This window comes from Drosophila gunungcola, assembly GCF_025200985.1.
Source record: "Drosophila gunungcola strain Sukarami chromosome 3L unlocalized genomic scaffold, Dgunungcola_SK_2 000005F, whole genome shotgun sequence".
Classification (NCBI taxonomy): Eukaryota; Metazoa; Arthropoda; class Insecta; order Diptera; family Drosophilidae; genus Drosophila; species Drosophila gunungcola.
The window spans coordinates 5,381,614-5,407,900 of NW_026453180.1; the positions used below are offsets into that span (position 1 = coordinate 5,381,614).

Consider the following 26,287-nt stretch of genomic DNA (forward strand, 5'->3'; position numbering starts at 1 on the left):
CCCTAAGCTAACCCTACCACTTTTCTGAGAGTTTTTCGTGTTTATTTAAATTATATCCGTTGCATACTTTTGGGCAGCTCCATCGGCTTCGAAATTTTGTGTTGCCTGCATTTGGGAGGCAGCTGCTTTCTGCATTTGCGCAGGCGTAGCCTACTGAAATTTCTGTTCGCCTGGTGTACCAAATCGAGAAATATCGCAATTCAACCGACGGAATGGGTCACAGCTCGACTTAAAACATATCGAAATTTATCAAAAAGCCAGACTTAAGCGCTTCATAACTAAAAATTCTCTGATTTTTGACACCAGGCGAACAGACATTTTAGTAGGTTGCTACTGGCTTTTAACTATGTTCTTGAATGAAGCGCTCCCATTGGTCCACCAATAGGAAGCAAGCTTTCTGGAAGACAGCCGTTATTTTGCAGTTAAACCCAAATTAGAGATGGGCAAACTGCTTGTTTCTTTGTTCGTGTCACGAATTTGGCACGAAAACCTCTTTTATTTGCTTGTGAGGAAATAAATGGTCCTGCAGCTCTTAAAAATTATGTTTTAAATAAGGCTTTTTTGCTTTTATTAAATTTTTGCTAAAAACTAGAATTAAAATTAATAATCATAATCATTAATTAATAATTAGAGTTAACGTAATGGTATTAATTAAAAACATTTTCGCGCACAATTATTTACAATTACAGAAAAATCTTTAACTTTTAAATTTTTGCTGTTTCTTTACACATTTATTTTAGTTATTCTCTAAGTTGCCTTTTCGCGGGTTTTTATTTTGGAATAAATGTTTGTTGCGTGTGTTCCTTTAATGCGTTTTGATAATTTTTTCATCCTCCTTAGTGGAGATTCGCCCGATGCAAAAAAAGTTAAAGGAAAAGTAATTTGTTGAACTATTGGCGACGAAAGAGCATCGGAAAATCTAAATGGACCGTGGCTCCTTTTATCGTTCCGCAATCGGAATCTGGAATGCAATCCCACCGAGCAACTGGCTCCGGGATTGAGGGTCTGGTGCTCGAGGTCCGTGGGCTTAGACTGTTTAAGATAGTTTTTTTGGGGCGTGTTTGTGTTCGTGACTTGGCTCGAGGCTGCAGGCACCTTTGCTTATAGAAAACCAGTGTACGTTTGCCTATGTTACTATTGCTTTAACACTTTATAAAACGCAAAACAAAAAAAAAAACCTACGTCATCTGCAGTTTTTCGATACGTTGCACTCTTATACGCTAAAATACAAACATTTCCCTTTCGAAAATGGTAGGGTAATATGTTGTTAATTTCTTGTTCATCTCTCTAGGTATAGGTTTTGGGAAGAGGGAGCTTTATATATGCACTTAGATTGCGGTCAGGGACAACCGACTTTGATTTTCGCTAAGAACTACAATTAATGACTATAGCTACAATTGTTGAAATTGTTGTTACTTTTTGCACGCATTTAACAGTTTTTGCTAATATTTTACGATAATTATTACGATTCTATTAAATAATTACTAATAAATAGGGTTTAGAATATATGCTTGGTTTTATCAATCATTTTTAGTGAGTTGGAGGCGTGGAAGGATTTATGGGTGAATGTGAATGGAGGCATTCATAAACCTAAACCGAGAGCATTTTTGGATTTTCGTTAGGCTAGACGACTATCTGTGTCTGCGTTCTTTTATCTTTTATAACTTTAATACAGTATTTTACAAAACCTTAAATGTACATTCTGCTTCACTAAAAATTTACAGTTTATATTTTCTGTTTCTCGCATAATGTGCTATATGCATATTAATCAAATATATATATTATATGTATAGGGATAATATCTTGTTTACGCTGATGCGATTCCAACAAACCAGTTAGAGACAGATAAAAGAATGGGAAAGGATTTTATAAACTAACTGTACAATTTAAAGTTCGATTGGGGGGGGGCTCATGTTTACAATAAAAGCTAACACTCAGAAATGGGCTAGGGCAAGGAATCAAATCACAAAGGAAGGGGGAAATCGACAAATTAAAATGAAGGAAGGGGCGGGAAAGGATACCCGTACATGCGGCACTCTCGCGCTCTACGATTATCATCTAACCTCACAGTCTTTTTTCAATGGAAGTAAACTGCCCCCTCCGCTGGCGGGTCCTCCTCCACTGCCGTTGTTGTTGTTGTTCGAGTTGCTATTGCAAGAGTTGCTGGAAGCCGATCCTGTGCCACTTGCCGAGGGCAGTGAGTTGTTGCTGTTCTCGTAGTTTCCGACGTTGACACACAGAGGGGTGGTAGCGCCTACAAGGGACGCAGGCACGCCCATGGCGCCCACGCCGCTCTCGGGGAGAGATGTGGAGTCGTGAACGTCGGCACTCTTGCTGGAGTCTATGACCAGGCAAGGCGGCGAGGGGGTGCCCGTGTCCTTGCCAAGCAGAGCGGGCGATGCGTTGGCATTCTGGGAGTGCGGGGTGAAGCTGTTGAGCAACAAGCTCTGCGGAGAAGCCTCTCCTCGGGGCGTCATCAGCGGCAGCTCCGTTACCGGGGAGGTGTTCTCCGGTATTGGCTCGTCCTTCTTGTCCGCCTTCGTACCTATTATGTAGCCGCCGCCTGAAGAGTTTCTTGCTATTTTGAAGCGCAGGGGTGCCGGTGCAAGTGTCTCCACTGCCGGTGGTTGTTCCACGCATCCGCTCATCGTGGTGGTCTCCGTTTTTCGTTTTCCAAAACGGAGGATCAGCTTTGGCTTGTCTCCTGGCGATGCGCTGGCCGTGTTCTCAATCAACGTAGTGGTCATGGTCGTTGTACTGCTGCTCTGGATTAGCTGCTGCTGCTTCTGGCGCTTCTTCTCCTTCTTGTCCTTCTTGGGCTTGGAAGACTTAGGTCGCTTGCTGGGAGGCTGAGGCATTATGAGGGACTCTTCTTCCTTGACAAGGCCCTCCCGCTTATTGTTGTCCTCTCCCTTGTCAAAGTCCTGCATAACCTTTTTGCGGTAGATCATCGAGTCCCTCTTGATCTCCTCCAGCGTGGGTGTGCTGTAGTTGCTTGTTAAACGTTTCTTAGGAGGGCAAGCCCTTCGGGTCATCTCATAGCTGTAGCTCTGGCCCTCGCCCGCATTTAAAACACCCGAAGGAGTCTCATTCGCTGCCAATCCCCTGATTTTAATCTTCAGCTTGGGTGCTTGGTGGTCGTCCTCGCTGCTTTCAAGGGTTTTGCTCCGTCCTCGCCGCTTACCTGCACTGCTGGCAGCTCCCGTCTTGCCATTGTTGTCGTTGTTACTGCCAGAGCTGCAAGCGCTGCGCCGTCTCCCGTCGCCGGATGATGTTCCCGCACCCGTTCCAGAAGCGCTGGAGAACAGCTGCTCCTCCACCAGGGACAAGTTCGAATCGAGAGCTCGCAGCTCCCTACTGCTAGAGTTCTTCTTGAACCGTTTCGACCCATTGCCGGCCGACAATTCATCTTCCTCCTCCGCCGACTTTCGCAGCAGGTTATCCAGCGGCAAGTTGTCGGAAGCGGCGGGCAGACCGCACGAGCTGTCGTCGTTGTGGTTATCCTTCTGAACCACATAGAGACTGAGCAGTTCCTTCTTTCGCATGCGGCGCGAGTTCCCGCTTACGGCAGATGACGCACTCACAACCGTTGAGGTAGACACCGTGGTTTGCACTACATTAGAGGCCTGCACTAGGGTACTGGACAAAGTCAGACTGTTGCTGTTCGTCATGACGTTATAGTGATCCGGGTAGGCCAGCGGGCTCTTAATCTTGAGTTTCAGCTGACTTCGGGCATCGGAGATCGAGGTCTTGGTGTGCAGTATTGTGCTGTCCGAGTCGATTGAGACCTCCTCAGACGTGGCCTCCAAAGAAGCCTCTACCAGCGTGCCTTCCACCAGGTGAGTTGCAGCGCCAGCGGCAATCGCACTGGGTGCCATTTGGTTTGCTTCAGTGGAGTGCAGTAGGAGGTTTGCTGCAGGTGGCGGGTTGGGCGCAGCTAGGACTGCAACTGGTGCCGTCGGCGCTGAGGGTTGTTTGCTGGGAGAGGATCCAGTACCAGTAGCTCGAAGAGCCGACTGAAACTGGCGTTCGTCCTCTTCATTGAATTCGCTGAGAGTTTGATCTGCGGTTCCCGAGTCGAAGGCACCGAGCAGATTATTTTGGTAAGCCTCTTGGGAGGCTGTACTGTGGGGCGCTTCGAATCCAAGATTATAGGTTCTCATGTCCACAGGTCCCGGCAATACTGGGTGCAGAAGGGGATTGGTGGTTGCTGCGGTAGTTGGCGTAGTAGATGGCTTGTTCTGCCCCCGTGGCGTTCGCAGCTCAAAGCTTCTACGCCGGTCCCTCAGCGATTGCAGATTCTCCACACCTGGTCCTGCCATGTCGTCGAACTCGTTGTTGAACTCAAAGGGCGTTCCGACCAAATTGTTAACTATATGGGTGTTGCTGCCATAGTCTGTCATTGGCGGCGGCAGGACCATTGCCATTCCACTCGCAGCTCCGGCACCGCGTCCTCTGCCCCTTCCACGTCCTCTTCCTCTGCCCTGTGCCCCAGAGCCGCCGCTTCCTCGCGGAGCTCTTTGGCGTGGCTTGCCCTGCAACGTGTGTGTCTGCAGGTCGTATTTGGTTGGCGGCAAAGCCACTATGGGAACTGGTGCAGGAGGAGTTGGGGGTTGCCGGGGAGATTTACCTGGCGATTTTCCTTGCGGCAGTTGAGGTGATTTGTGCGACTGCTTTTTGGATGAACTGGCACTACTGACGCCGCTCCTTTTGCTCGGCGACTCCTTGGCTGTAACTGGAACCGGGGGCGTCGGTGGCATCATCGAGGCCACGCCTGCTTCAGCACAGCTGCTTAGCAGCTGACTCGGATAAGTCGGCATCTTTCCATCCACCGGTGATGTCAGGGCGAATTGATGATTCGTGGCTGAGGTGGTCTGAACGCGAACTGGTGGAATCGCATCCTGCTGTACAGGAAGCATGCCCAGGCCGGCTGTGGAATAAGGTGTCCCGGAGTATTGCGTGCCCTGAGGCGGCGGAGCTAGTGTCGCTGGCTGTACAGAACCGACACCTACACTAACTCCAACGCCGCCAACTGTGCCGTTGCCATACAAGCTAGGTGACGCTTCCGTCGGCGTTGTCTGTGGGTGCATCATGGCCGCAAGCTGTGGATAGATCCCTCCATTGTACTGACTATTTGGAGTCCTCTGCTGTTGCTGCTGGTGCGTTGGCGTTGTCTGTTGATGCTGCGACGCAGTTGTGTTGTTAAACATTGGCATGGGATCAATACCGTTCATTGAAGCATGGTTAAAGGGCGCCGCAGCATTTGCAGCGCTGCTAGGTCCTCCATTTCCACTTGCATAGTTGTTAAAGTAGTTTTTACAGCTTTCATGCTGGGCGAGTGTACGTGCCGCCGATGCTGCTGCCGCCGCTGCGGCGGCAAGTGGCGGAGGAGGATCATTGGATTCCGACACTGAACTGGGCGAGCTACTCCTTCTCTCCGCAATAAGGTCGTTTTCGTTCCACTGAATCCTTCCGAACGGTGACTGCATGCGAGTGTTATCGTCGTAGTCGCTGATCTTGTTGTTGCCTGCCGCGCCGGATTGCGCGGGAACGGCAGCTGCTCCGCGAAAGCTTCCGAGAGTGTTCTTCACCGCCGCCGCTGCTAGGTCCACAAAGTCGGGAGTGGCTCCAGGTGCTCCAGCACCAGCTCCGCCATTGCTGGGTAGCGGACAAGCTCCTTTTTGGTGGGGTGACTTTTCGAGGAAGAGGCTCAACGTTGGCGTTTGCTGAGAGTTCGAAAAGTTTACTTGGAAGCCACTGCCGGGTCCAAGATTGCTCATTGTTGCATTTGTGGGTGTGGCATTTGGAGTGCTGGTAAGGCTGTTTGCATAGCTTTCACTATTTGCTGTCATGGGTGAATCCTTAATGGTCAATGAGGCCACAGAGTTTGGACCAGATGAGTTGCCATAAATACAAGTTTGTGGTTGCTGTTGTTGTTGCTGTTGCTGCTGTTCTTTCTGGGCGTGAATAATATCCTCAGGGTCCGCTGCATTATGGAAGGGAAATACCGAGGGAATGGCTGGAGTTGGAGGCAATAGATCGACCGCCTCCTTAGAACAACAGTCATCTTGTGGCTTGCGCTTGGTTTTGCGTAGCTTTTCTAATAGATTTCTGGTTGCTTGAATACTATCCTCTTCACTGATTTGCTTTCCCCTCTCCATGCTGGATCCCAGTAGGGTCATCTGCCCTGGATTGGGTGGATTTAGCACGCTCGCTAAGCTCGACGCGAAGTTGTTTGCGAATTTACTGTCCTCCATCTCGAGAATGGTGTCAACAATGGGCTCCGTCAAAACTGGCGGCAATTGCTCGACAGGAAGTTGATCGGTTAGTGGCTGATGCGAAGGGAGCAGCTGCTGCTGTATAGTAGTTGGAACTGCCTCTGACGTAGGGGACTGCATAACAAGCGGAGCTGGCAACGATTGCTCCTGCAGCAGTATCTGCTGCTGGTCTGGGCCAGAGTTTGCAGAGTTCGAGTCGAGTTCAATAATTTCCGGCGGATCAGGGGGAATCACCGTGACTGCTGGAGAGGATGTGGACGCCGAGTATTTACTTGCATTCGCAAGCAGCTCATTCTTACGCTCCTCCTCCAGTTCCCTGGCCATTTCCATCTCGTTAAGGAGGTGTTGAGTGTGATGCGTGTGCTCCTCGTCTGGCTCGTGGCTGCGTCTTCTCCTTCTCCGCCTGGACCGCCAGCGCATGCGCCGTCGTTCGCTGAGATCACTTCCGGCGTCGGACAACTCGTCATTGGAGGTAGGAGTAGGAGTGGGCGAAGCAGGGAGCGGTGCAGCCGGTGGTCGCTCATCATCGATAATGTCCGCTAGTTTACTGGCACTAGCAGACAGTTGCGTACGCGTTGGAGCGGTGGTCAGCTCTTCATCAATATCCATTGGCAGTTCACCAGCTTCTGCCGCAGTCTCAGGCTCCTGTTCTCGAGCTTCCAAGTTGGTCTGGTGAACAGGCGCCTCTTCGGGTTCCCGTTGACCTTTCTCTGTGGGTATGGCGGAAGTGGGTTGCGTCGGCGACATTGATGGTGGAGTCGCTGGTGCAGAAGGGTTCATCTGCTGCTGTTTTTTGTTCAGTAGTTTGTCCAGCGAACTAGTTGCCTTGCCACTGGCTGCTTTCCTTTGGTTAATTTCGTGCTCCAGATTGGCTACCTTCTTGGGCGAGTCATCCGCTCGGGATTTGCGCCGGGAGGTTGTCTTTTCTGGAGAAGATTTGACTGTGGGCGAAGGAGGCCGCGATTTGGAGCCACGGGTCGCCCGTTTGGTGGCCTGTTCTAAGTGGACTTGCTTTGCGCTTTCTTCCAAAGACCCCTGACCACGAAGCAACTGTGCCTTGGGAATACTTAAGACATCCTCCTGAGCGGTTGCTACTGGCTTCTGCAATGCTCTCTTTGGCGATTTTGTGGCAGAATTCTGACGAGACCGAGTAGCTGGAGGTTGCGTTGTTGGTGCAACCGTAACGGCTGAGGCTGCAGGCTTGTCCACAGACTTGCGAGGTGAACGCTTTGGCACAATGGAGGACAACTCAGGGACTGACGCAGGGGCCTGAGCAGGCTCTCTGTTTAACGTCTTCCCCGAATCGCTGGCCTGGGACTCGCTGTCGGAGTCGCTGGCGCCACTGCTCGAACTGCTTCCAGAGCTGCTGGAAGAGCTAGAGCTGTCGCTGTCGCCGGAACTGGAACTAGAAAGATTGGGTGCTGCAACGCGACGCTTGACGGGAGTGGTCGTCTTTATAGGGGTCACTGCCGCATCTTCTTTCGATCTTCTTCTACTACTCAAGGCTTCCTTTGGTGTACTTGGTGCCTCCTTAAGTGAGGTCCGTCGGGTCGGTTTTACTGGCGTGGTGATAATTGACGTAGATGCTCCCGTACCAGGTCCCGTCGCTGTCGTCACTGGTTCCTTCTCCGCAGTGTCGTTGCCAGTTAGGAAAGGTTCCGAAGCGGGTTTGCAACTCTTCAACTGTTCTGCTGCCTTCTTAGCCGCTTGCCTTTGGGGAACCAAGGATACGGCAAAGTTTGACTTGGTTGAGGCAGGGGCAGCAGGGGCAGGTGGGGGTTTGGTTGGAGACTGCGTGGGAGCCGGAGTTTTTTCTTTTTCCGACGTGGGCAGAAGTGGACGGGGGTCCTTCGCCACCTTTGGTGGTCTTCCACGTTTCCCACGTTCCACGGGTGCGTTTTCGGATGCCTTTCCACCCGCTTTTTGTGGTTGTTCTTTTTGTCGGACTTTTTCGAGACTGGATTTATCCGTTTCTGGCGCTGCTCGGGAGCCCGAGTCCTTGAGCTTGTTCTTGGCACTCGTTGAGTTCATTGAGTTAGTTTCCGGCTCTCGGACTTTGTCAGAGGCTTCTGGCTGCAGCGTTGTGGCGAGATTCGTGGACCGCATGTTCTCGGACGCCTTCTTGGCTGCCTGACGCTGTGGCACCACCAGAAGGTCCGCCGGATATGGCAACTTGACATTCGAATTCGTTTTAGACTTTGTGCTGTTGCTGTTAATGGTACTGGTACTATTACCTCCTTCCTTCGCGTTATTTCCTTCCCTGGTCGACTTAGCCTTGCTAGCCGATGGCGCAGCTTGAGTAGTGGGGGCCGTTGTGGCGGCTGTTCCAGGCACAAACTCTTTCATAGCCGCCTTCGTCCGAATCGTTTGCTGGTTCTGTGAATCACTTACGTTGCTTTCCACAGTTGCCTGCTCCTCTGGGTCTTTTTCCTGGGTCGAAGAACTGCTTTCCGAGTCGGAATATATGTGCTGAGCCATCTTTCGACTCGTGGTCGAGTTGCCAGTCGGTACCAATCCAGACGTCGTTGTGGTGTCACGCTGGCGTTCGCGCCTCAGAGGCAGCAATTCTTCACTTTCGTCGCTCGACAGGCTCTCCTCGGCATCTCTGTCCATTTGGGCAAGGCCTCGTGTTGTCGTGGACAGTTTCCTTCTCGCTGATGCACCAGCACCTGCGTTTGTGATTGGTTTTGACTTAGTTGGCTGGTTCTTGTTAGGTACCGGTTTGCTGTGGACTGTTCCACGTCTCGTCCCGCGCTCCGGGTCTTGCTCACTTTTACGACGCTCGACTTCGTCTTCGGTGGAGCTGCTCCCGGACCTGGAATCCGGAGACGCCGCAGACGCACCCGTAGCTGCCTCACTTTGGCGACGCTGGCGCTGTTTCTGCCGCTGTTCAACGGTGCGGGCGTAGCTCTGCTTCTTAAGGTGGCTTCTTCCTGAAGAAGACTTTCGGTTGGAGACTCCGCTGGCTGCGCTGGAGCTTCCGCTCTCACTACCCGATTCACTTCCAGATGAACTATCGGAACTACTGCTACCATTCGCCGAGCTGGAATTACCCGATGATGAACTGCCGCTTGACGAATGGGAGGACGCGCTACTCCGGATATTTGGGTGCGATTGATTTCTGTTGTGGGCCGACGTCGCCGCCGCCGCGCTGCTCTTTGAGGCACGCCTCCCTGTAGGAGGCTTCCCGGGCGGAGACCCCCGTATCTTCGCGAAGGTCGGTCCCACTTTACTCGATGACGTTGCTGGCTTTTCAGGCGAAGACGTGCGGGAGCTAAGGGCGCCGTTGCTGAGCTTTTTGTTGGGCGACGCTTTTGCCGGCTGCTTGCGCTTGTTTGGAGACTGAGAGGCACGGCCACGTCCCTGTTTACCACTCTGTATCTTACCCATCAGCTGTTCAAGGATGTACTTCAAATCCTGGTACTGTGCCGGCACAGTTTGTCCTACAGCCGAGCTGTAGAAGCGGTCATACAACGTGGGTCCATCATTGGCGTAGATGACTGCGTCCAGATCCATTACAGGCCGTTGCTTTTCGTCCTGTTTCGGCTGCTGTTTCTCAAGGCGCATCTCGTCGAGCACTCCAAGCTGCTTGTAGAAGACCTGCTCGCGTAGCTTAAAGAGAGAGCGCGAAAGCTTCTCCCTTCGACTGACCATATAGCAAAGATTACGAACTCGCTCCAAGTCCTGTCGCAAGTGAACCACCAGCTTATGGTTTTCCATGTCCTGCTGCTCCTGTTTCCGAGCTATCATCTCCACATCTTCGGACTTGGGCGGGATTAGCTCGCGGTTGTGTCGAGACTTTCGCTTAAGCTTCCAATAGTTGTATATGGCAACAATAGCATCGTCGTCGACATCAAAGAGATGGCAACTAATGTCATTAACGTTCACGTGCATATCGAACTCAGCCTCCACCTCCTGAAAGTAAAACGGAAATGTTAGCACCGAAGGCATGCAAGCTCAACTTAAAAACACAAACCTGAAGACGCTGAGCCCTTGCTTGGTTACGCTCCTCGGAGGTCAGCTCAGTTTTTCGGTGATTTTTCCGCCGGCGCCAATCCTCTCCAGTTGTCCCGTACGCGTTACTGACATCGTCTGCTGCCCCACCTGCCCCGCACCCGTACCTGTTCGCTTTGTGCATGGCACTTGCAACTGAGGCACTGCCTCCGCCATGGTTACCAGCACTCTCCTTCTTACCCTTGCTCATGCTGTGTTTCTGACAATAAGAGCGCAGCTTTACGCCGTCCTCAGCATTTCCCTCTTCAATGATTGCACGCATTTCCAAGCCGTGCTGGAACGCGCAGGTCACATGGTAGGCGGTTTTGCATGGCTTCACTGAGCACTGGATGCAGCTGCCAACGCGCTTGCGGCAGAGGACACAGATCAGGGACCAGCGTGACTGAGGAATGCTTGAGATTTTCGTAATGGGTTCCATGCGGTCCACACACCCAATGCTGACCTCCGGTATCCACAGGGCACAGGAGACGTGTGCCCAATGCTTGCCCGACTTGTTGGACTTCATGGCGCCACCCTTGTTAGGACAGAGCACGCAGTCCGGCTTGATTCCCATCGAGCAAGTGCGACATAGCCATTGGCCTGAAAGTGGAGTCCAAATAAGCAAACCCTAAAATTATCTTCACTCCAGACGCCGCTTACCTGATGGAATCGCTGTAATGCCGTAACAAGCCTGATGTACGCAGATATTGCAATTATCACAGAATACCATTTCGTTGGCCTCCTCTGAGTCGGGCGACCGGCAAACATCGCAGATGACATTCTCATCGAATTCGATACCCAAGCCTTCCTCCTGTTTAAGTATGACTTGAATCTGTTCCCAGCAACGAACCTAAAACAACGGTCAGTACATTGGTCCAAAAAGAGTCTCAGCAAACTCACCTCCAGTTCCTCAATAACGCGCTCGAACTGCGTCGCATTGATGGGAAAAGCACCGCACTGGGCACGATCTCCGTTGTAAAGGCGCAGCCAGGCCTCGTCAATGGGATCTATGTCATAGGCACAAGTGTTCTCCGCCAAGGCAACAACATTCGTCAGGTAATGTAGATCCGGCGAGTAGTGCTCGTCTTTGGTTATGCGCAGATAGCGATTTTTCGGACTGTAATAGAGAGGCGGAAGACAGAGTTCAGGGTCAGTTAGAATGGGAATTAAGTAGGTGTGAACTCACAGCTTAAAGTCGTGTGCTGGGGACACAACAGGATCGGGCAGAACGTAAACACATGGCTCCGGAAGGGAGTCCGGGTTAACGGGCACTTGCACGCCCTTTTCCCATTCCTGCTTCCATTGGTCCGTTACTATTAAATACTCGTAGTTGGCCAGCGGCTCAGAGTCTGGCAATTTCATTGCGCTAATGAGATCCTTGCTGCAATTGGGTGGCAAATTGAATACTGTTGAATCTGGTTGGTGGTTGGTCCACTAGTTCTCTCCTTACCGGTAAAGTTCAGCTGGGGCTTCCGTTGAGCTGCGATTGTAGATGCTCGACATCTTAATGTCCGCCACAGAGCGCGCCTGCCAGGAACTGCTCGAACTCGCCCCTTGCGACTTGCACTTGCTTGCCGACTTGGCCAGCTTCGTTGACTTGGATTTGCTAGTGCTGCCGGCGCCTGCCGCAACTCTTCCTTCACCACCTCCCGCCTCAAGCTCCGGCTCCCCCTGTTGTTCATGCTTGCTGTTGCTCAGAGGTAAAACTGGAACCCGCTCTGACCCCGCAACTGCAGCCCCCGCTCCAGATTCCACTCCAGTCGTAGTCGCCCCATTGGGCGGCCTGCCTTTGCGCCGCTTGGTGGGTGGCGGTTCAACATCCTTGCGCTGCTGCTGCAGCGGCGGCGGATGGTGCGACTGGTGGTGGTGCTGATTACCGCGCTTACCTCTTTGTGACATTTTTCATTGGTGTTGGTTGGATTTTTGTGTGTTTTTGTTTCGATTGGTACCTTGTCCCTGGTGTCTTGTGCTTGTTAGAGAACGGGTTCTTTGCTGCAAGACCTGAAAGGACATCAGTAAGCGTCAGTGTCCCTACAGAGGGAAAACGATGCTACTCACTACATGCTTAAGGCCAAAGTTGGCGACACCACACCGGCTGCGGCTGCTGCTGCGCTCTCCTGGCTGTGGTGCGGTCGTGGTTCTTGGTGGTCCACCCTTGTTGACCCGTGGACATGGACGCCGCTGCTGCCCCAGCACGGATATCCAATAGCGACGCCACTTTGCAGTTCTGTGCTCTGCACTTCTCTCGGGGCGAGTTAGTCCACTGCCACCTTCCGCTTGCTTCCTTTTGTTATTGTTCGTTGTTTTGCACACACTTTTGTTTTTGCAGGCTTTTGGTTGGCGCTTGGTTCACTGTTTTGGCTTTTCGACGAGCATCTACCGGTCTGGTGGGCAGAGATAGATGTTAGTTGGTCACTTACTGGCAGCAGGAGCATTTCAAATTAGTTTCCACATTTTTTGTTCATTCCGAAAATACACAAAATATATAGAAAAACGCTCGGGCTGCCAGCCAATCGCTGACTGCTGCAACACCCCACTGGCGCCGTCTCGCTTGCACGCAGCACGCTCGGTTAAGGGCGCGCTTACCCCGCGCGTGAGTGCGAGCGGGAGAGCAAGCAGGTGGCGCGTGTTACATCCGCGAGCTTCTACTCGCCCGCCAGCCATCCCCCCTCGCCAGTCCTCCAATGCTCAGGAGCAATCATAGTTTTTTTTGCACTTTTTTCCACTTTTATTGTAACAAATAATTTGTTATTGCGAACCGCACACCTAGGTGTGTAATCTGTGCGCTTTTCCCACTGCCTAACCCACTACGCCCACCTGGGGCGCCACTTTCGCACGACAAACTCTTGGGGGTGTTGGGATTTTGTTATATATTTTACATTTGGGTTTTTTGCCGCCGCAGACACACGCCAGGCACTTGTTACTGGCCGAAGACCACACGCACTCGTCGGATTTCGCGCAGCGTCCGATTCAAACTCACGTTTTGCTCAGTCACTTTTGCATTCGCAGTAATTACAACTCTCTTGATTATTTATTTTATTTTTGAGCAAAAATTATTTTTCTCAGATCGCCATGATGAACGGTTGCAAATTTAAGCTATCGAATGCCAGTAGTCGGTGGTGGCAATCGATACATATAGCTTGGGCATATACTATCGAATGCAAGTAATCAGTGGTTTGGACCGATTTTATCGATAGTTGAGTATAATTTTTGATAAAATTTGAATTTTAAGAAGACATTTGAATATTTAAGCACCGTTTCAACTAATTTCGAAAGCAACTTGAACGATTCAAAATTTGCACTTGAAATTTATTGTTGTTTATTAAAACTTCTTTCGGATTCAAGAAATCCATTTTTTTTGTTCTTATTAAACTTGTGGCACAAATGGCGGTTGCGGGATTTTCTTATTAAATTCTATAACATCTCTATAATCTTGTCCCAAATATTTGAGTTGATCCGAGTGATAGTTTTGGAGATAAAGCTTTAATTGTCATTGCTTTTTTTTCTCGAAACTGTGTTTTTAATGTCGGTTGTCAAGATGTCTCGCGAACTAGTCATCTGGTCTTAATAAATTTTTTAACAGGTCTTCAAAATATAAGGTCTTGAACGACCGATTTTTTTTTTTAATTACAATTTAAATAGATAATAAAAAATAACCATTTTTTGTAAAAATGTCTGTCCGAAATACAGTTTTAACTCTTTTTTCCTTCGTCCAATACCTAGTTTATGGATTTCTAATGATCATGCAAAAAGTTCTGCTTTCTGCGCAGAGACCTTTTATCCAAGGGATTGCGCGCATAAGAATTATGGCGGTCCCCCTTTATTCCTTGCTATTTCTGCTTCTAGATCCTGCTCACTGATGTGTTTTAAGAGCTGTGGATTAAATGGAGGTCATTAGAAAGCCTTTATAAGGGTGAATAAACCTACAGCCTGGGCCACACCCGCCAGAAGAAGCCCCTGTCGGTAGACATCGCCATTTGAGGGCACCTTATCGTAGTTCCAGTAGGTAAACTCTTCGCAAACTCCCGTGAGACGCAGCTGTCTGTCGGACGATTCGTTGATGGTCTTCTCTGTTTCCTGGATAACTAGTCCACGATATCCTTCTGGCACTTTGAGCTTATCCCCCGTCAAAGGATATCCGCGCAAATTCGGTTAAGGTAGTCGCAAATTCGGTTAAGGTAGTCCTCCACATTTGGCTCGCCATCGCCGTCTATTTTGGCTGGCAGACAGTGCAGATTCATGGACTTGCTTTTTAAATCCAGAGTAATCGACATTGTTAATATTAGATATAGCAATAAAACAAAAGGAAAGTAAAAACGCCGCCAAAATGTGTTTTTTAGTGATGGACAACGTTTAAAACAATTCTGGTGGTTCGAGACACAGCTAAAATTCAATCAATTCCGCACACTGGCAGAAAACATCGATAGTGGCTTTAATCAAGACGTATCGATAACGTTTTTTTGTTCAAGAAACATTTATTAATATGTTTTGAGTATAAGTATTGTTTTTAATTTTTATAATAAAAGTTGATTAAAAGGTTTTTAAGGAATGAAAAAGTTTATGACGTTTGCGATTTGCAATATATTTTTAATTCTTAAGTTATTAAATCAAGTGAATTATTGTTGAAGGAAAAATAAATTTGGTAGTATCATATAAAACATCGATTTTTATTTCTCACCTAGACATTCTGCCACCACTAATAAATATGGCGTTCAAAGTTGTAGTTACATTTTTAAGGAATTCATCGTAAAACAATAGTGCTTGCGGCCACGACAGTTAAATTCGCGCATATGAGTGCGAGTAAATACTGGAGCAGCGACTAAATAAAATTAATTAAACGCCTAGTGGTAATTCATTTAATGCTATTTGTGAAATAAAAGAGAGAGAGAGGGAGAGGCAAATCGCTCTCACCTACAGCGTGTAAACCCGATACAGATACATGTAGAGCGTCCCAGCAAACGGAGCAAAAATGTCAACCACTCCCAACTCCAACAGCAGTAGTAGCAACAGCAAACAGACCCTGCCCCAGAAACAGGACACCTACAGCAGCGACAGCAGCGAGGAGGGCCAGGAAACGGCCGAGGAGAGGAGGAGGCGCATCCTGAAGGAGCGCAGCCGGCTGAACCGGCCCCAACACAATATGTCCGGAGCCGTCCCCAAGCACGACGGCAAGTCCCCGGGTGGAGCTTCTCCCAGCAGCCAGGCAACAGGCTCGGGGGTGGGCGTGGGAGGCCGTCTGCAGGCGCCGCCCGAGAGGATCTCTATGCTAGTGGACGGCGTGCGCTTCACTGTGGAGCAGTCGCTGCTCACAGCGCATCCCACCACGATGCTGGGAACCATGTTCGGCTCCGGATTCCAGTTCGCGCATGCCAACGATCGCGGGGAGTACGACGTGGCCGACGGCATATCTCACCTGGTGTTTCGGGCCATCCTGGAGTACTACAAGACCGGCGTGATACGCTGCCCGCCCACTGTTTCTGTGCCGGAACTGAAGGAAGCCTGTGATTACCTGTTGATCCCCTTCGACGCCACCACGGTGCGCTGCCAGAACCTAAGTGAGTATACCGCGGGCTGCTCCTGCCTGGGCGAACCTGAGTTGTGCTCCTGCTTTCCTGCTCTCTGCTTCTCTCTCGTTTCTTTGCTTGTAACATGCCTATGCCTTCTGTGTTCGACATAAAGGAGGCCTTCTTCATGAGCTCAGCAACGAAGGAGCCCGCCAGCAGTTTGAGCTCTTCCTGGAAGACCTAATTCTGCCCCTTATGGTGGCCTCGGCGCAGCGCGGAGATCGAGAATGTCACGTGGTGGTGCTCCTTGAAGATGACATGGTTGAATGGGACGAGGAGTTTCCGCCCCAAATGGGCGAGGAGTATTGCCAGAGTGAGTGGGGCCCAAAAATATTGCCGCGTTGATAATCAGTTCAAAACTTTGCGTTGCCGACATCAAAGAAATAACATCCATTTTCTTTCTAACGCAGCCGTTCACAGCACTGCCATGCACCGATTCTTCAAATACATCGAGAACCGGGATGTGGCCAAGCAGGTGATGAAGGACCGCGGTTTAAAGAAAATCCGCTGTGGCATAGAGGGGTACCCCACCCACAAGGAGAAAATCCGAAGACGTCCCGGCGGACGGGCCGAGGTGATCTACAGCTATGTGCAGCGTCCGTTCATCCACATGTCCTGGGAGAAGGAGGAGGCCAAGAGTCGCCATGTGGATTTCCAGTGTGTGAAATCCAAGTCAGTAACGAATCTCGCCGAAGCGAATGCCGATCCACCACTGGAATTGGACGCAAGTGCGTAAGGCTCGACGTGGAGAGTAACAGCTCCCTAAAGGCCTCATTCCTTTCCAGGTGGAAACCCGATTCCGCCCATCGCAGTGGTCAATCCGCATCCCAACAACGGAGAGCTAGCCGTCGGCATGGTCGCCGTCCCCGCAGTGGTGGGCGTGGCGGGTCCGGCTGCCGTGGTCGCCGTTGACGAGGCCGCTGGAGGCGTGTTGATGGTCAACGAGTTGGACCAGGCCGCGGTCGCAGGTGCCGCAGGCACTGTCGAGGAGAATATGTGAGCAACGGACCGCACGAAAAGGCGGAACACTGCCAGAGCAGCAACGCGCACAGAAAATCCTTTCTAAGTTTTTCATAAACATTTTTATATACACAATAAATCAAAACTTTGAACGCAAAATAACCAAATTTGGGCCACTGGCACATAAGTAAAACGATCACCCACAAACTAAGTAAAAAAAAACATTACCATGAATGAACTGCACCTACGCTCCATCGAAGGCCTCGCGTTCCCCATGCGGTAGAGTTGAGGTTTCCCAGTTTAGAGAGCGCTCGATGGCCATTTTCCACTTCTGATAGCGGAGGTTGCGGTCGGTAACACTGATCGAGGGCTTGAAAGCTTCCCGGGGCCCAGACTTCGAGAGCGATGCCTCCAATTGGTAGCGACTCTCCACAGCTTTGTAGGCTGCCATGGCAGCTCCCTGAAACAGTAGCGTTTAGAATAGCTGCGCTCACTCCCCACATAAAACTACTAACCAGCGCTGTTGTCTCTGCGATCTTCGCCCTTAGCACTTGAATTCCGACAAGGTCGGACTGCAGTTGCAGGAACAGATTGTTTACAGTCATGCCCCCGTCCACCATCAGCTTGGCCAGCGGAATCTTACAATCCTTATGCATCGAATCAAGAATGTCCCGGACCTGGAAACAAACCGCCTCCAGTGTAGCACGCACTATATGCTCACTCGTTGTCTCCTCACTCAGACCGCAAATAGCGCCGCGTGCGTCCTGGTTCCAGTAGGGAGCGTATAGTCCATTAAAGGCTGGGACGAAGTACACGTCCAGTGAGTTATCCACTGCCCTGGCCATGGTCTCGATCTGGCCTGAGTTTTGAATGATGTTAATGTTGTCGCGCAGCCAGTTGAAGGCTGCGCCGGCAATGGACACGCTGCCTTCGAGGGCGTAACAGGGGGCTGCTTTGCGGCCCAGTTGGTAGCCCACCGTGGTCAGCAGTCCGTGCTGGGAGTGCACAATTGAGGGCCCTGTGTTGTAGAGGAGGAAACATCCAGTGCCGTAAGTGGCCTTGGCTTGCCCCTTGGCCAGACACTGCTGTCCCACCAGAGCCGCCTGCTGGTCGCCCAAATCCGAGCTAATGCTGATGCCCTTCAGCACACCCTGCGCAATGTGGCCGTACAGCTCCGCGCTCGAGCAGATTTCTGGAAGAATACTCTTGGGCAGACCAAAGAACTTGAGCAGATTGGGATCCCACTGGAGGGTTTCGATGTTCATGAGCATGGTCCGGGAGGCGTTGGTCACGTCCGTCTTATGGACGCCACCGTCTTTTCCGCCTGTCAAGTTGTACATTAGCCAGGTGTCAATGGTTCCGAACATCGCTGAACCCTTCGAGAAGGCCTGGCTAACCACCGGAACATTGTCCTTCAGCCAGCGTAGCTTTACGCCCGAAAAGTAAGGTGAAAGTGGGAGTCCGCACAATGGTCTCAGATAGTTGATGTTCCTGGCGTTGTTAGGAATCTTTTCCAACAGATCCTCCACCGTTTTGGTGGTCCGGTTGTCCAGCCATATGATGGCGTTGAACAGCGGCTGGCCGGTGTTCCTATCCCAGACTACGGTGGACTCGCGTTGGTTTGTTATACCAATAGTGATAATGTCCTGAAACGACCCAGAATTAAAGCGGTAATTTTTAAACATTCAAACCGAATTGAAACCGTTACAATCAATTATATATCTTCCCTCCAGCTGTGTACACACTGTTGCCATTACCAGGGAATCGGCGACAAGCAAGGGGAGGGGAGCCGTAAAGGGAGGAAAGGCCGTAAACAACCAAGTGAAAATAATTGATAACAACCTGCGACGTAACTAGAACGCAATTTTCCACCGTTAGCGGCCTGTTTCAATGTCAATTCTAGTCAGAATCATACGACGCAGCATTGTCACCACCCAGCAGCAAAAACTGCGCAGGATGTCCGGCCAAGAACGGAAGGGTCAAGGTGCGACCATTGCCGTGGGCCAAATGCGATCCACCAGCGACAAAGCGGCAAATCTCTGCCAGGTGAAGGAGCTGGTGTCGAGGGCCAAGTTGAAGAACGCCTGCATGCTCTTCCTGCCCGAGTGCTGTGACTTTGTGGGTGAGAACCGCGCCCAAACTCTCGAGTTGTCAGAGAAACTAGATGGCGAGCTGATGAAGCAGTACCGTGATCTTGCCAGGAGCAACGGGATCTGGCTGTCCCTGGGCGGCGTGCACGAGCTGAACGACCAGGGAAAGATCTACAATGCGCATGTTCTGGTCAACGAGCAGGGGGAGCTGGCCGCGGTCTACAGGAAGATCCACCTGTTCGATGCCACAACCAAGGAGATAAGCCTGCGGGAGTCAAACACCGTGACGCCGGGCGAGCGCCTGGAGCGACCAGTGAGTACGCCCACAGGCCAGGTTGGGCTCCAGATCTGCTACGATCTTCGGTTTGCAGAGCCAGCGGTGCTGCTAAGGAAACTGGGTGCCCAGTTGCTCACGTACCCGGCCGCCTTCACCTACGCCACGGGCAAGGCGCACTGGGAGATCCTGCTGCGGGCGAGGGCGATTGAAACGCAGTGCTTCGTAGTAGCTGCCGCCCAGCAGGGTTGGCACAACCAGAAGCGGCAGAGTTGGGGCCACAGCATGATAGTCAGTCCCTGGGGAAAGGTGCTGGCCGATTGCGGCGGCGAACAGGAGCTGGTGATCGGCACAGCAGATGTAGATGTCTCAACACTGAAGGCCCTGTACCAGAGCATGCCCAGCTTTGAGCACCGGCGACACGATCTCTACAGCCTAACGGCCTACAACGTTCGCAGCAACGAGCCTGCTCACGACCGGGCTTTTGCCAACAACATAGTGGACAAACGCACTATTTTCTACGAGTCCGAGCACTGCTTTGCCTTTACCAACCTACGCTGCGTGGTTAAAGGTCATGTTCTGGTCTCAACCAAGCGAGTAACTCCGCGGCTCTGCGGCCTCGACTGCGCCGAGATGGCGGATATGTTTGCGACGGTCTGCATGGTGCAGCGGCTGCTGGAGAGGATTTACCAGACCACTTCCGCCACTGTAACGGTGCAGGACGGAGCCCAGGCTGGGCAAACCGTGCCCCACGTTCACTTCCACGTTATGCCACGCCGCATTGGAGACTTTGGCCACAATGATCAGATATACGTGAAACTGGACGAACGCGCCGAAGAAAAACCACCCCGCACAATCCAGGAGAGGATCGAGGAGGCGCAAGTGTACCGAAAGTTCCTGCTGGACAGTAGCTAACTTCTAGTTTCGACCCTTCCATCTGCAATTTGATTATTACTACAATAAAGGCCCGTCGATCGCCCAAGACTGAAACAGATCAGATAGTGCCTTATTCGAAATAGGACGCACCTCGACTTTGCCGCCCACGGCCTCTAGCTTCTTGCAGGCTCCGGCGATGCACTCGTTGACTGTTTTCATTATGGCCATGGGATCCTGCTCGCACCATCCTTCTTTCTGGAAAATTGATTCCACCTCGATTTGGTGAAAGCACACAATTTCGTCGGTTCCGGCGCGGAAAATGATGAATCGGGCGGAGGTTGTGCCCTCGTCAATGGCTCCCACAAAGGGACCAATTGGTGGGGGAAGAGGCGAGGTCGTCTCGGAGGTGGGCGAATCCATTCTTACTTGGTTCAGAGTTCACAGTCAATAAATGCCGTAGGCGTACGCTTTCTCGTAGGTTTACTCGACACTAAAATTAGCTATAACAGTCTTGCCGACATATTTGACGGAAATTATGCGATAAGAGATAAGGTGTGCGAGCCTCTCTGGCTAATCTTTGCGAAAGTTGTATGTGCGAGAGTAGCAAACTCGTTCCGGAGTAAATATTTACTGCGAATGGGAGCGAAAACATATGAGCAAAGAACGGTTTATGCACACTTAATACTGCGAACATAATCTGCCATTCACAGTGAAATAGTTTTTTTTACTAGTTCGGTGGGCAACACTATTCGGTGTGACCTCAATCCGAAAGGTATCAGCTGATCGAAATATAATAACAAAATATAATAACTGGCTGGTAGCCATGCCGATTTCGGAGACTCAGAGGACAGGGCTTCGAGATCTACTTGTGAATGAGAAGAACTCGTCGGTCCTACTGCAGTTGGCCAATAGCACCACGAAAAATGTGTGGACAACCGAGGATCCAGAGGGTGAAATTAAACTACACGGACTTTATTAAATTACAGTGTGTTATGTTTGCACTTCTCATCTCTTGCAGAAGCCCTTAGGCTGCTCACTGCACACATTCCGGACATTTACATCCTGCTCTCCAAGCGCGCTATAACAAGAGAACTCCTGTTCAGGTACTTGCACACTCGACAGCCGGACGTAGCCACAGATTTCACTAAGGCGGACCTCGTAGCAAAGGTGATTCAGTACTGGGAACAGGAACAGGATCAGGAGTCAAGCAGATTACCTTCTAAAGGCCAAGCTGCCGTCTCAGTTGTCTCGACTTCCAAGCAAAACGAAGAGGATTTCCCCATTCACTCCATTGCCCGAAAGTTCGGAGAATGGTTTTTCGACCGCCTTAACTCAGACAGCCTGAGCCTGGTGGACCTGTGGACCGATGCTGCCCTGCACCTCACCATCGCGGCCAGCGATGGGTTAAATGAGATAGAGTGCACGACGGCTGCCGAAGTGCTGTCGGCACTAACAAGCACCAAACAGCAATTTGGCTTCCACTTCAATCCAAACTTGACCCACGCCGGGATTCAGGGACGGATGGATGCGTACGGGCAGGTTGTGGTCCTCTGCTGTGGCACTCTGCACACGTCCATAAGCTGTGTTGGAATCTTTGAGTGCGCCTTCGGACTGCTGCGAGATCCCTACGCGGAAAACAACTGGAAGCCCAAGAAAGTCAAGTGCTTGCTCAAAAGCCAGCAACAGCCCGCGGAGCTGCACATACTGTGCTCGAGCGAGACTCTGCAGGCAGCACTTGAGCTGCCGGTACCGATCGACGGCTTGGATTAATGGACTTGCACTTGTATTGAACCAGCATAAGTACACGCGTATATTTACACTTGGATATTAAAAAGAAATAAACTCACCTGCATGGCGTTCCATTCTGAATAGAGTGATGATGTCGTGGAATATTCCACTTAGTGTGGACAACACAAACTGCAAGTTTAAAGAAAATTATGGTATTATTAACATGTGGTTAGCGTAAGATGAGCTGAAACTGGACGGTTAGACGGCCAGGTTAAAGCCAATATGCCTGATGCTTTCTTCGACCAGCCGAAGCTTCCCGTCCCTTGCAGTGGCATTATTTGATCTTGAACCATTTCGTTTACGATTAAACCAATTTCAAAAGATAAGATAAATGATATTAACCATGTATTAAGAATGGAAATAATATTTATGTGCCGACTACCTTAATAAAAATCATTAATTTTAAAAAGTGGTCTTTATAAGTGGCATTTTTGGCATTCGGAGGGACGTTCAGATTGAAACTTGAGGGGCATCCTCTGCAAGGTCGTGAGTGTAAATTATTACCAGTTGAATCAGCCGCAAGGCCAAGGAACAATCTTCCGTTTACAGCGGCACACTGAAATTGTAGTATAAATTAATACGATTCACATAAACGGTTTTTATATTGTGTGTCGTAAATCGGTCACATGCATTTTATACAGTAGTAGCTCTAAAATACTTATATACACGCATGGTACACACGAATAAGAAGTTGCGGAACATTTGCTAACTGAATATTTTTTATAATTCGGTTCTCAAAACACGCCGTAGAACTAAAAACCACAGATTGTGTTAGCATTGAATAGATGTATAGATCCTGTGATTTCTGGGTGAGCATGTTTGTCTGATAACGAACGAGAACTAGTAACTAACTCGCGAGTTGGGCATATTGGTAGTCTTACGAGCTATGCAAAATAGAATTACGTTTAATCAAAGTCGTCGTTCGCTTTACATCTTCTCCTGTATGAAAGGGTGAACTAGTGCCTGGTTAAGGGAAATCCGCTTGGCCGGATCTAAGGCAAACATATTTTCCAGCAGATCCTTGAGCTGGGTGACCTTGCGATGCTGATCTTCTGGCAGGTTTTGGTCAGCAATTAGTTCCTGGTGCAAGCTACGCGACGGTTTAACGACCGGCATTACAACTATCTTTTCCTGCAGAAGAAACTTGTTGTAGCTCAGGCATTTGCTTCCCTCTTCATCCCAAAGACACTTACCCTTTCAGTGAGCTTATCAATCTCGTGGTATAGGAAGTTGCAGCTCTGATCAAAGTGCTGTTCCTTAAACTGACCTTTTCTGACAATTCGGTTTGGTATCTTGCCCTTCACATCCATGAAAAACTTGAGCATTTGGTTGTTGCTCTTCCCGCTGAACAGAATTTTTCCAGTGTACAGCTCATAGATTGTGCAGCCGGCGGACCAGGTGTCGATTCCATAGTCGTAGGGTATTCCCAAAATAATCTCCGGAGAGCGGTAAAACCGCGACACCAAGTACGGAGTTATTTCGTTATCGCTAATGGCCGAGGCAGAACCAAAATCGCATAATTTTAGTATCAGATTATTTTCGTTGACCAAAATATTGTCCGGTTTAATGTCCGCATGCAAAATGCCCGTCTTTTTCAGCAATTTGAGAGCCAAAAATAGTTGCTGCGTGTAGCTACGCACTGCTTTAATGTGAAGGCCCACATTCTTGCCGTACTTCTTGAGTACCTCACGTAAATTCATTGCCAAAGGCTCGAACACCATGCATAAATGCTGCAGTAGAAAAATATATATTGTAATAAAGCCCAGTGCCAACTGATAATAAACATTAATTACCTGTTTGTGGAAAAAGTGGCGGTACAAACGAAGGCAGTGAAATCGATCCTCCGGATCGGCGTCGTTAAGCTTCTTAAGAATTTCCAGTTCCCGTAAGCCAGTTTTGTGCCTAATAAAAGCAAAAGTTCGTAAATATTCAGATTGGGATATGAATTCCGCTTACATTATTTCGTTGTTTCGTATAATCTTGATAGCTACATTAGCCTGTCCTCGAGCTTGGTCTCGGCCACGCACGACATTACTGAAGACGCCCTGGCCCGTGTAGCCATTAACCAGGTAGCGGTTGTCCAACACCTCACCGATCCGAACTCGGTAGTAGCCCTCTGCGTCGTCCCAGTTGTCGGTAAGGGCGGGATTTTCGTGTTGGTGCTTGCTTTGAACGATTGTGTTGGGTGACTAGGGGATTTCAACTCGGATAAATAACTGTGATGAAGGATATGGTCTCTGAAATTTACAATCCTGCGACTCACATCGAAATTTGAATCCACATCCTGATCGGCAAACATATCCCAATCGTTTCGTTTTTCCTTTACGGAGCTGTTCTTCTGGCTATTTGAGTTGTCCTGCTGCTGGTGCTCCTTCGGCATTTCCGCGCTGGGCAGATCCGACCCAGCTAGTGTGGGCGTCGGAGTCCTTGGAGGCCTGTCGCGTTGGGATGAGCCGGGCGAAGTGCTCCGAGACTCGTACGAGTTGGAGTTTTGGGGCGTTGGTGATTCCTGCCCCGTGCCCAGTTTCTGTTGGCAGTTACAAAAGACCCCATTTAAGATAAGATCACGTCATAAAAACTTGTTACCCACCTTGAGGAGCTCCTCGCGTTTTTTCCGGCGCAGCTCAATGATGCGTTCTTCGTCATCATCGTCCTCGTCAATATCAATGTCCAGGTTGACCTCTTCGTCACTACTCTCTTTGTCGTACTTCTTTTGCCCCTCGCTTAGTGAACCCTTGTAACGATCTCGGTCTCCGTTGTCTGCACCACCGCGTGCTCCACCACGGTCAAATCCACCACGATCCCGGTCCTTTTGCCGCTCCCGCTCGCGGCGCCTGTCCGATTCAAACTTACTACGGCTGTGCGACCGTTGGTTACGATTTTGCCGAACTTCTCGCTCCCGGGCACGACCCGGTCGCAAATCGTTGGGCACCGGCCTCTCTGCTCCACGCCGATCCCGGTCTCGGCTATGGTCGCGTCTCTCCCTCTGCTTATCGCGGTTAATCTCCTGCCGTAGGTCCTCCATGTTGCGGTTGCGGCTGCGCGGCCGGGCCGGCATTTGCTGCTCTGCTGCCCGACGACGTGTGGGCGAGCGGTCTCGTTCTCTTGAGCGCCGTTCCCGTCGTCCGTGGACCGGGTCATCGCGGGCTCGGTTTCTCGGGGCTGCTGGGAGCGGGGATGTGTGGCGTCGTCGCTTCTCGGGAGTGCGCTGGCCTCCGCTAGAATCATCCAACAATATAACATCGGATTCATTTGAGTTATGCGTGCTAGACTGTTTAATATTAGCATGTTTACTGGTTGCAGTAGCCAGCGGTGCTGCAGACTGTGGGGCTGAGGTGACCACCTTGGCCACTGGTTTGGCCTGCACAATCTGCGGCTGCCGGTGTGGGTGCGACTGTGCCTGAGGTTGGGCCTCTGCCTCTGGGTCCGACATATAGGCGCCCAGGCGAGCCTGCAGCAGAGCCTTCTGACGCATCAAGTCCTCCAAGTTTAGCTCGTCCTCTATAATAGATGCAATGATAGGGCTGGCCACTTCGGCGGGGCTGAAATCAAGAAAGCTATAGGCGAAGGTTACATGACTCCCGCCACAATACTCACATATCGCTTTCGCTGCCCGAACTGGCCACCTCCAAGACGGGCAGCACCTTGTTCTGAATGGTCTTGGTAATCTCCTCCACGAGGCTGCTTGGGTCCGTGGGCAGCAGTGGTTTGCCGATGCGGAAGTCGGCCCCGTTGCGGCTGGCCTTCTGCATGATCTCGGTGAACTTGCTGCTCAGTCCGGAGCTCTTTGGCAGCTTGGCCTTGGCATTTTCCGGCGCGTCCGAGTCGTTCGAGGACTCGCTTCGGCGGTGGGGGCGCTTCTTCGCTTTCTTATGTTTTTTATGGATATGCCTGTCCTTCTCGTCGTTGCCGGAAAAAGACTTTTTCTGTTTCTTGTGCTTCTTGGCCTTCTTGTGCTTGGCTCGACGATCCTCCGACTCGCTGTTGATGCTGGAGCTGGAGTCGGGGGGAGAGTGGGATCCCTAGTCAATACACACACATGTGCTCTACGCACTTAATAGAGTTGATTTACCTTTTGTCGTCAGTCATCATTGCGTTGTGGTAAACAGCAAAGAATCCGCACAGATCACCGAGCGTTCTTTGGTTTTTCTTCAACTAATATTTGATGTTGAAATTTTTCAATTTCCAATTTTTGCTTCCTCTTCACTGTAGCTTTTTTTAGTATGACCGCACATGGAAAGCAACCGAATACTACCCGCAAACACAAGTGTCAAAGCCCGTCAATTGACATAAATACTAAACATTATAATTAAGTTAAATGCAAATTAACTACGAACGGAAAGAATTCAAATATTATATATCTCATCATGTCAATAACTAATTTCGGTTTTATTTTCGAATAATAAAAAATATCATTATCAACAAGAATGGAAGCAAGCCTGTGCAAGCAGAAGTTTAAATACC

The 26,287-nt window shown here is 50.3% G+C and overlaps 7 protein-coding genes across 10 annotated transcripts; 3 read left to right on the forward strand and 4 right to left on the reverse strand.

The window, feature by feature from the left end:
- LOC128259165 (PHD finger protein rhinoceros) lies at window positions 1–13,519 on the reverse strand. The gene is made up of 7 exons (XM_052991367.1): window positions 12,330–13,519; window positions 11,722–12,272; window positions 11,458–11,652; window positions 11,172–11,388; window positions 10,932–11,121; window positions 10,255–10,871; window positions 1–10,193 (listed from the first exon to the last, which is right to left on the reverse strand). The coding sequence occupies exons 2-7, from the start codon at window positions 12,168–12,170 to the stop codon at window positions 2,055–2,057; spliced, it is 9,807 nt and encodes a 3,268-aa protein (XP_052847327.1). The 5' UTR covers window positions 12,171–12,272; window positions 12,330–13,519; the 3' UTR covers window positions 1–2,054.
- LOC128259316 (uncharacterized) lies at window positions 12,570–22,690 on the reverse strand. The gene is given in 7 exon segments (XM_052991623.1): window positions 12,570–12,655; window positions 13,991–14,144; window positions 14,199–14,419; window positions 14,422–14,519; window positions 21,883–21,952; window positions 22,328–22,379; window positions 22,676–22,690. Coding segments are annotated over 6 exon segments (525 nt in total). The 3' UTR covers window positions 12,570–12,655; window positions 13,991–14,075.
- On the forward strand, window positions 14,873–16,962 carry LOC128259175 (BTB/POZ domain-containing protein 10). 2 transcript variants are annotated; one of them, XM_052991393.1, is made up of 4 exons: window positions 14,873–15,826; window positions 15,954–16,148; window positions 16,246–16,563; window positions 16,621–16,962. In XM_052991393.1, the coding sequence occupies exons 1-4, from the start codon at window positions 15,241–15,243 to the stop codon at window positions 16,833–16,835; spliced, it is 1,314 nt and encodes a 437-aa protein (XP_052847353.1). In that variant the 5' UTR covers window positions 14,873–15,240; the 3' UTR covers window positions 16,836–16,962. The 2 variants fall into 2 exon arrangements, with proteins under 2 accessions (XP_052847353.1, XP_052847352.1); XM_052991392.1 differs by having other exon boundaries at window positions 14,879–15,826; window positions 15,951–16,148.
- LOC128259171 (glycerol kinase) lies at window positions 16,895–20,673 on the reverse strand. Its single transcript, XM_052991384.1, has 3 exons — window positions 20,186–20,673; window positions 17,311–18,441; window positions 16,895–17,255 (listed from the first exon to the last, which is right to left on the reverse strand). The coding sequence occupies exons 1-3, from the start codon at window positions 20,453–20,455 to the stop codon at window positions 17,040–17,042; spliced, it is 1,617 nt and encodes a 538-aa protein (XP_052847344.1). The 5' UTR covers window positions 20,456–20,673; the 3' UTR covers window positions 16,895–17,039.
- LOC128259174 (nitrilase and fragile histidine triad fusion protein NitFhit) lies at window positions 18,502–20,153 on the forward strand. The gene has a single exon (XM_052991390.1). It carries the CDS (start codon window positions 18,686–18,688, stop codon window positions 20,072–20,074), a length of 1,389 nt encoding a protein of 462 aa, XP_052847350.1. The 5' UTR covers window positions 18,502–18,685; the 3' UTR covers window positions 20,075–20,153.
- On the forward strand, window positions 20,824–21,952 carry LOC128259181 (uncharacterized protein C3orf38 homolog). The gene is made up of 2 exons (XM_052991402.1): window positions 20,824–20,985; window positions 21,054–21,952. The coding sequence occupies exons 1-2, from the start codon at window positions 20,859–20,861 to the stop codon at window positions 21,803–21,805; spliced, it is 879 nt and encodes a 292-aa protein (XP_052847362.1). The 5' UTR covers window positions 20,824–20,858; the 3' UTR covers window positions 21,806–21,952.
- On the reverse strand, window positions 22,407–26,058 carry LOC128259166 (serine/threonine-protein kinase PRP4 homolog). Of its 3 annotated transcripts, none has more exons than XM_052991370.1 (8): window positions 25,896–26,058; window positions 25,421–25,819; window positions 24,414–25,365; window positions 24,087–24,350; window positions 23,780–24,012; window positions 23,617–23,725; window positions 23,017–23,553; window positions 22,407–22,954 (listed from the first exon to the last, which is right to left on the reverse strand). In XM_052991370.1, exons 1-8 carry the CDS (start codon window positions 25,913–25,915, stop codon window positions 22,751–22,753), a joined length of 2,718 nt encoding a protein of 905 aa, XP_052847330.1. In that variant the 5' UTR covers window positions 25,916–26,058; the 3' UTR covers window positions 22,407–22,750. The 3 variants fall into 3 exon arrangements, with proteins under 3 accessions (XP_052847330.1, XP_052847329.1, XP_052847331.1); XM_052991369.1 differs by having other exon boundaries at window positions 24,414–25,380; XM_052991371.1 differs by having other exon boundaries at window positions 22,792–22,948; window positions 23,013–23,553; window positions 24,414–25,380.
- Window positions 26,059–26,287: the final 229 nt, after the last annotated feature.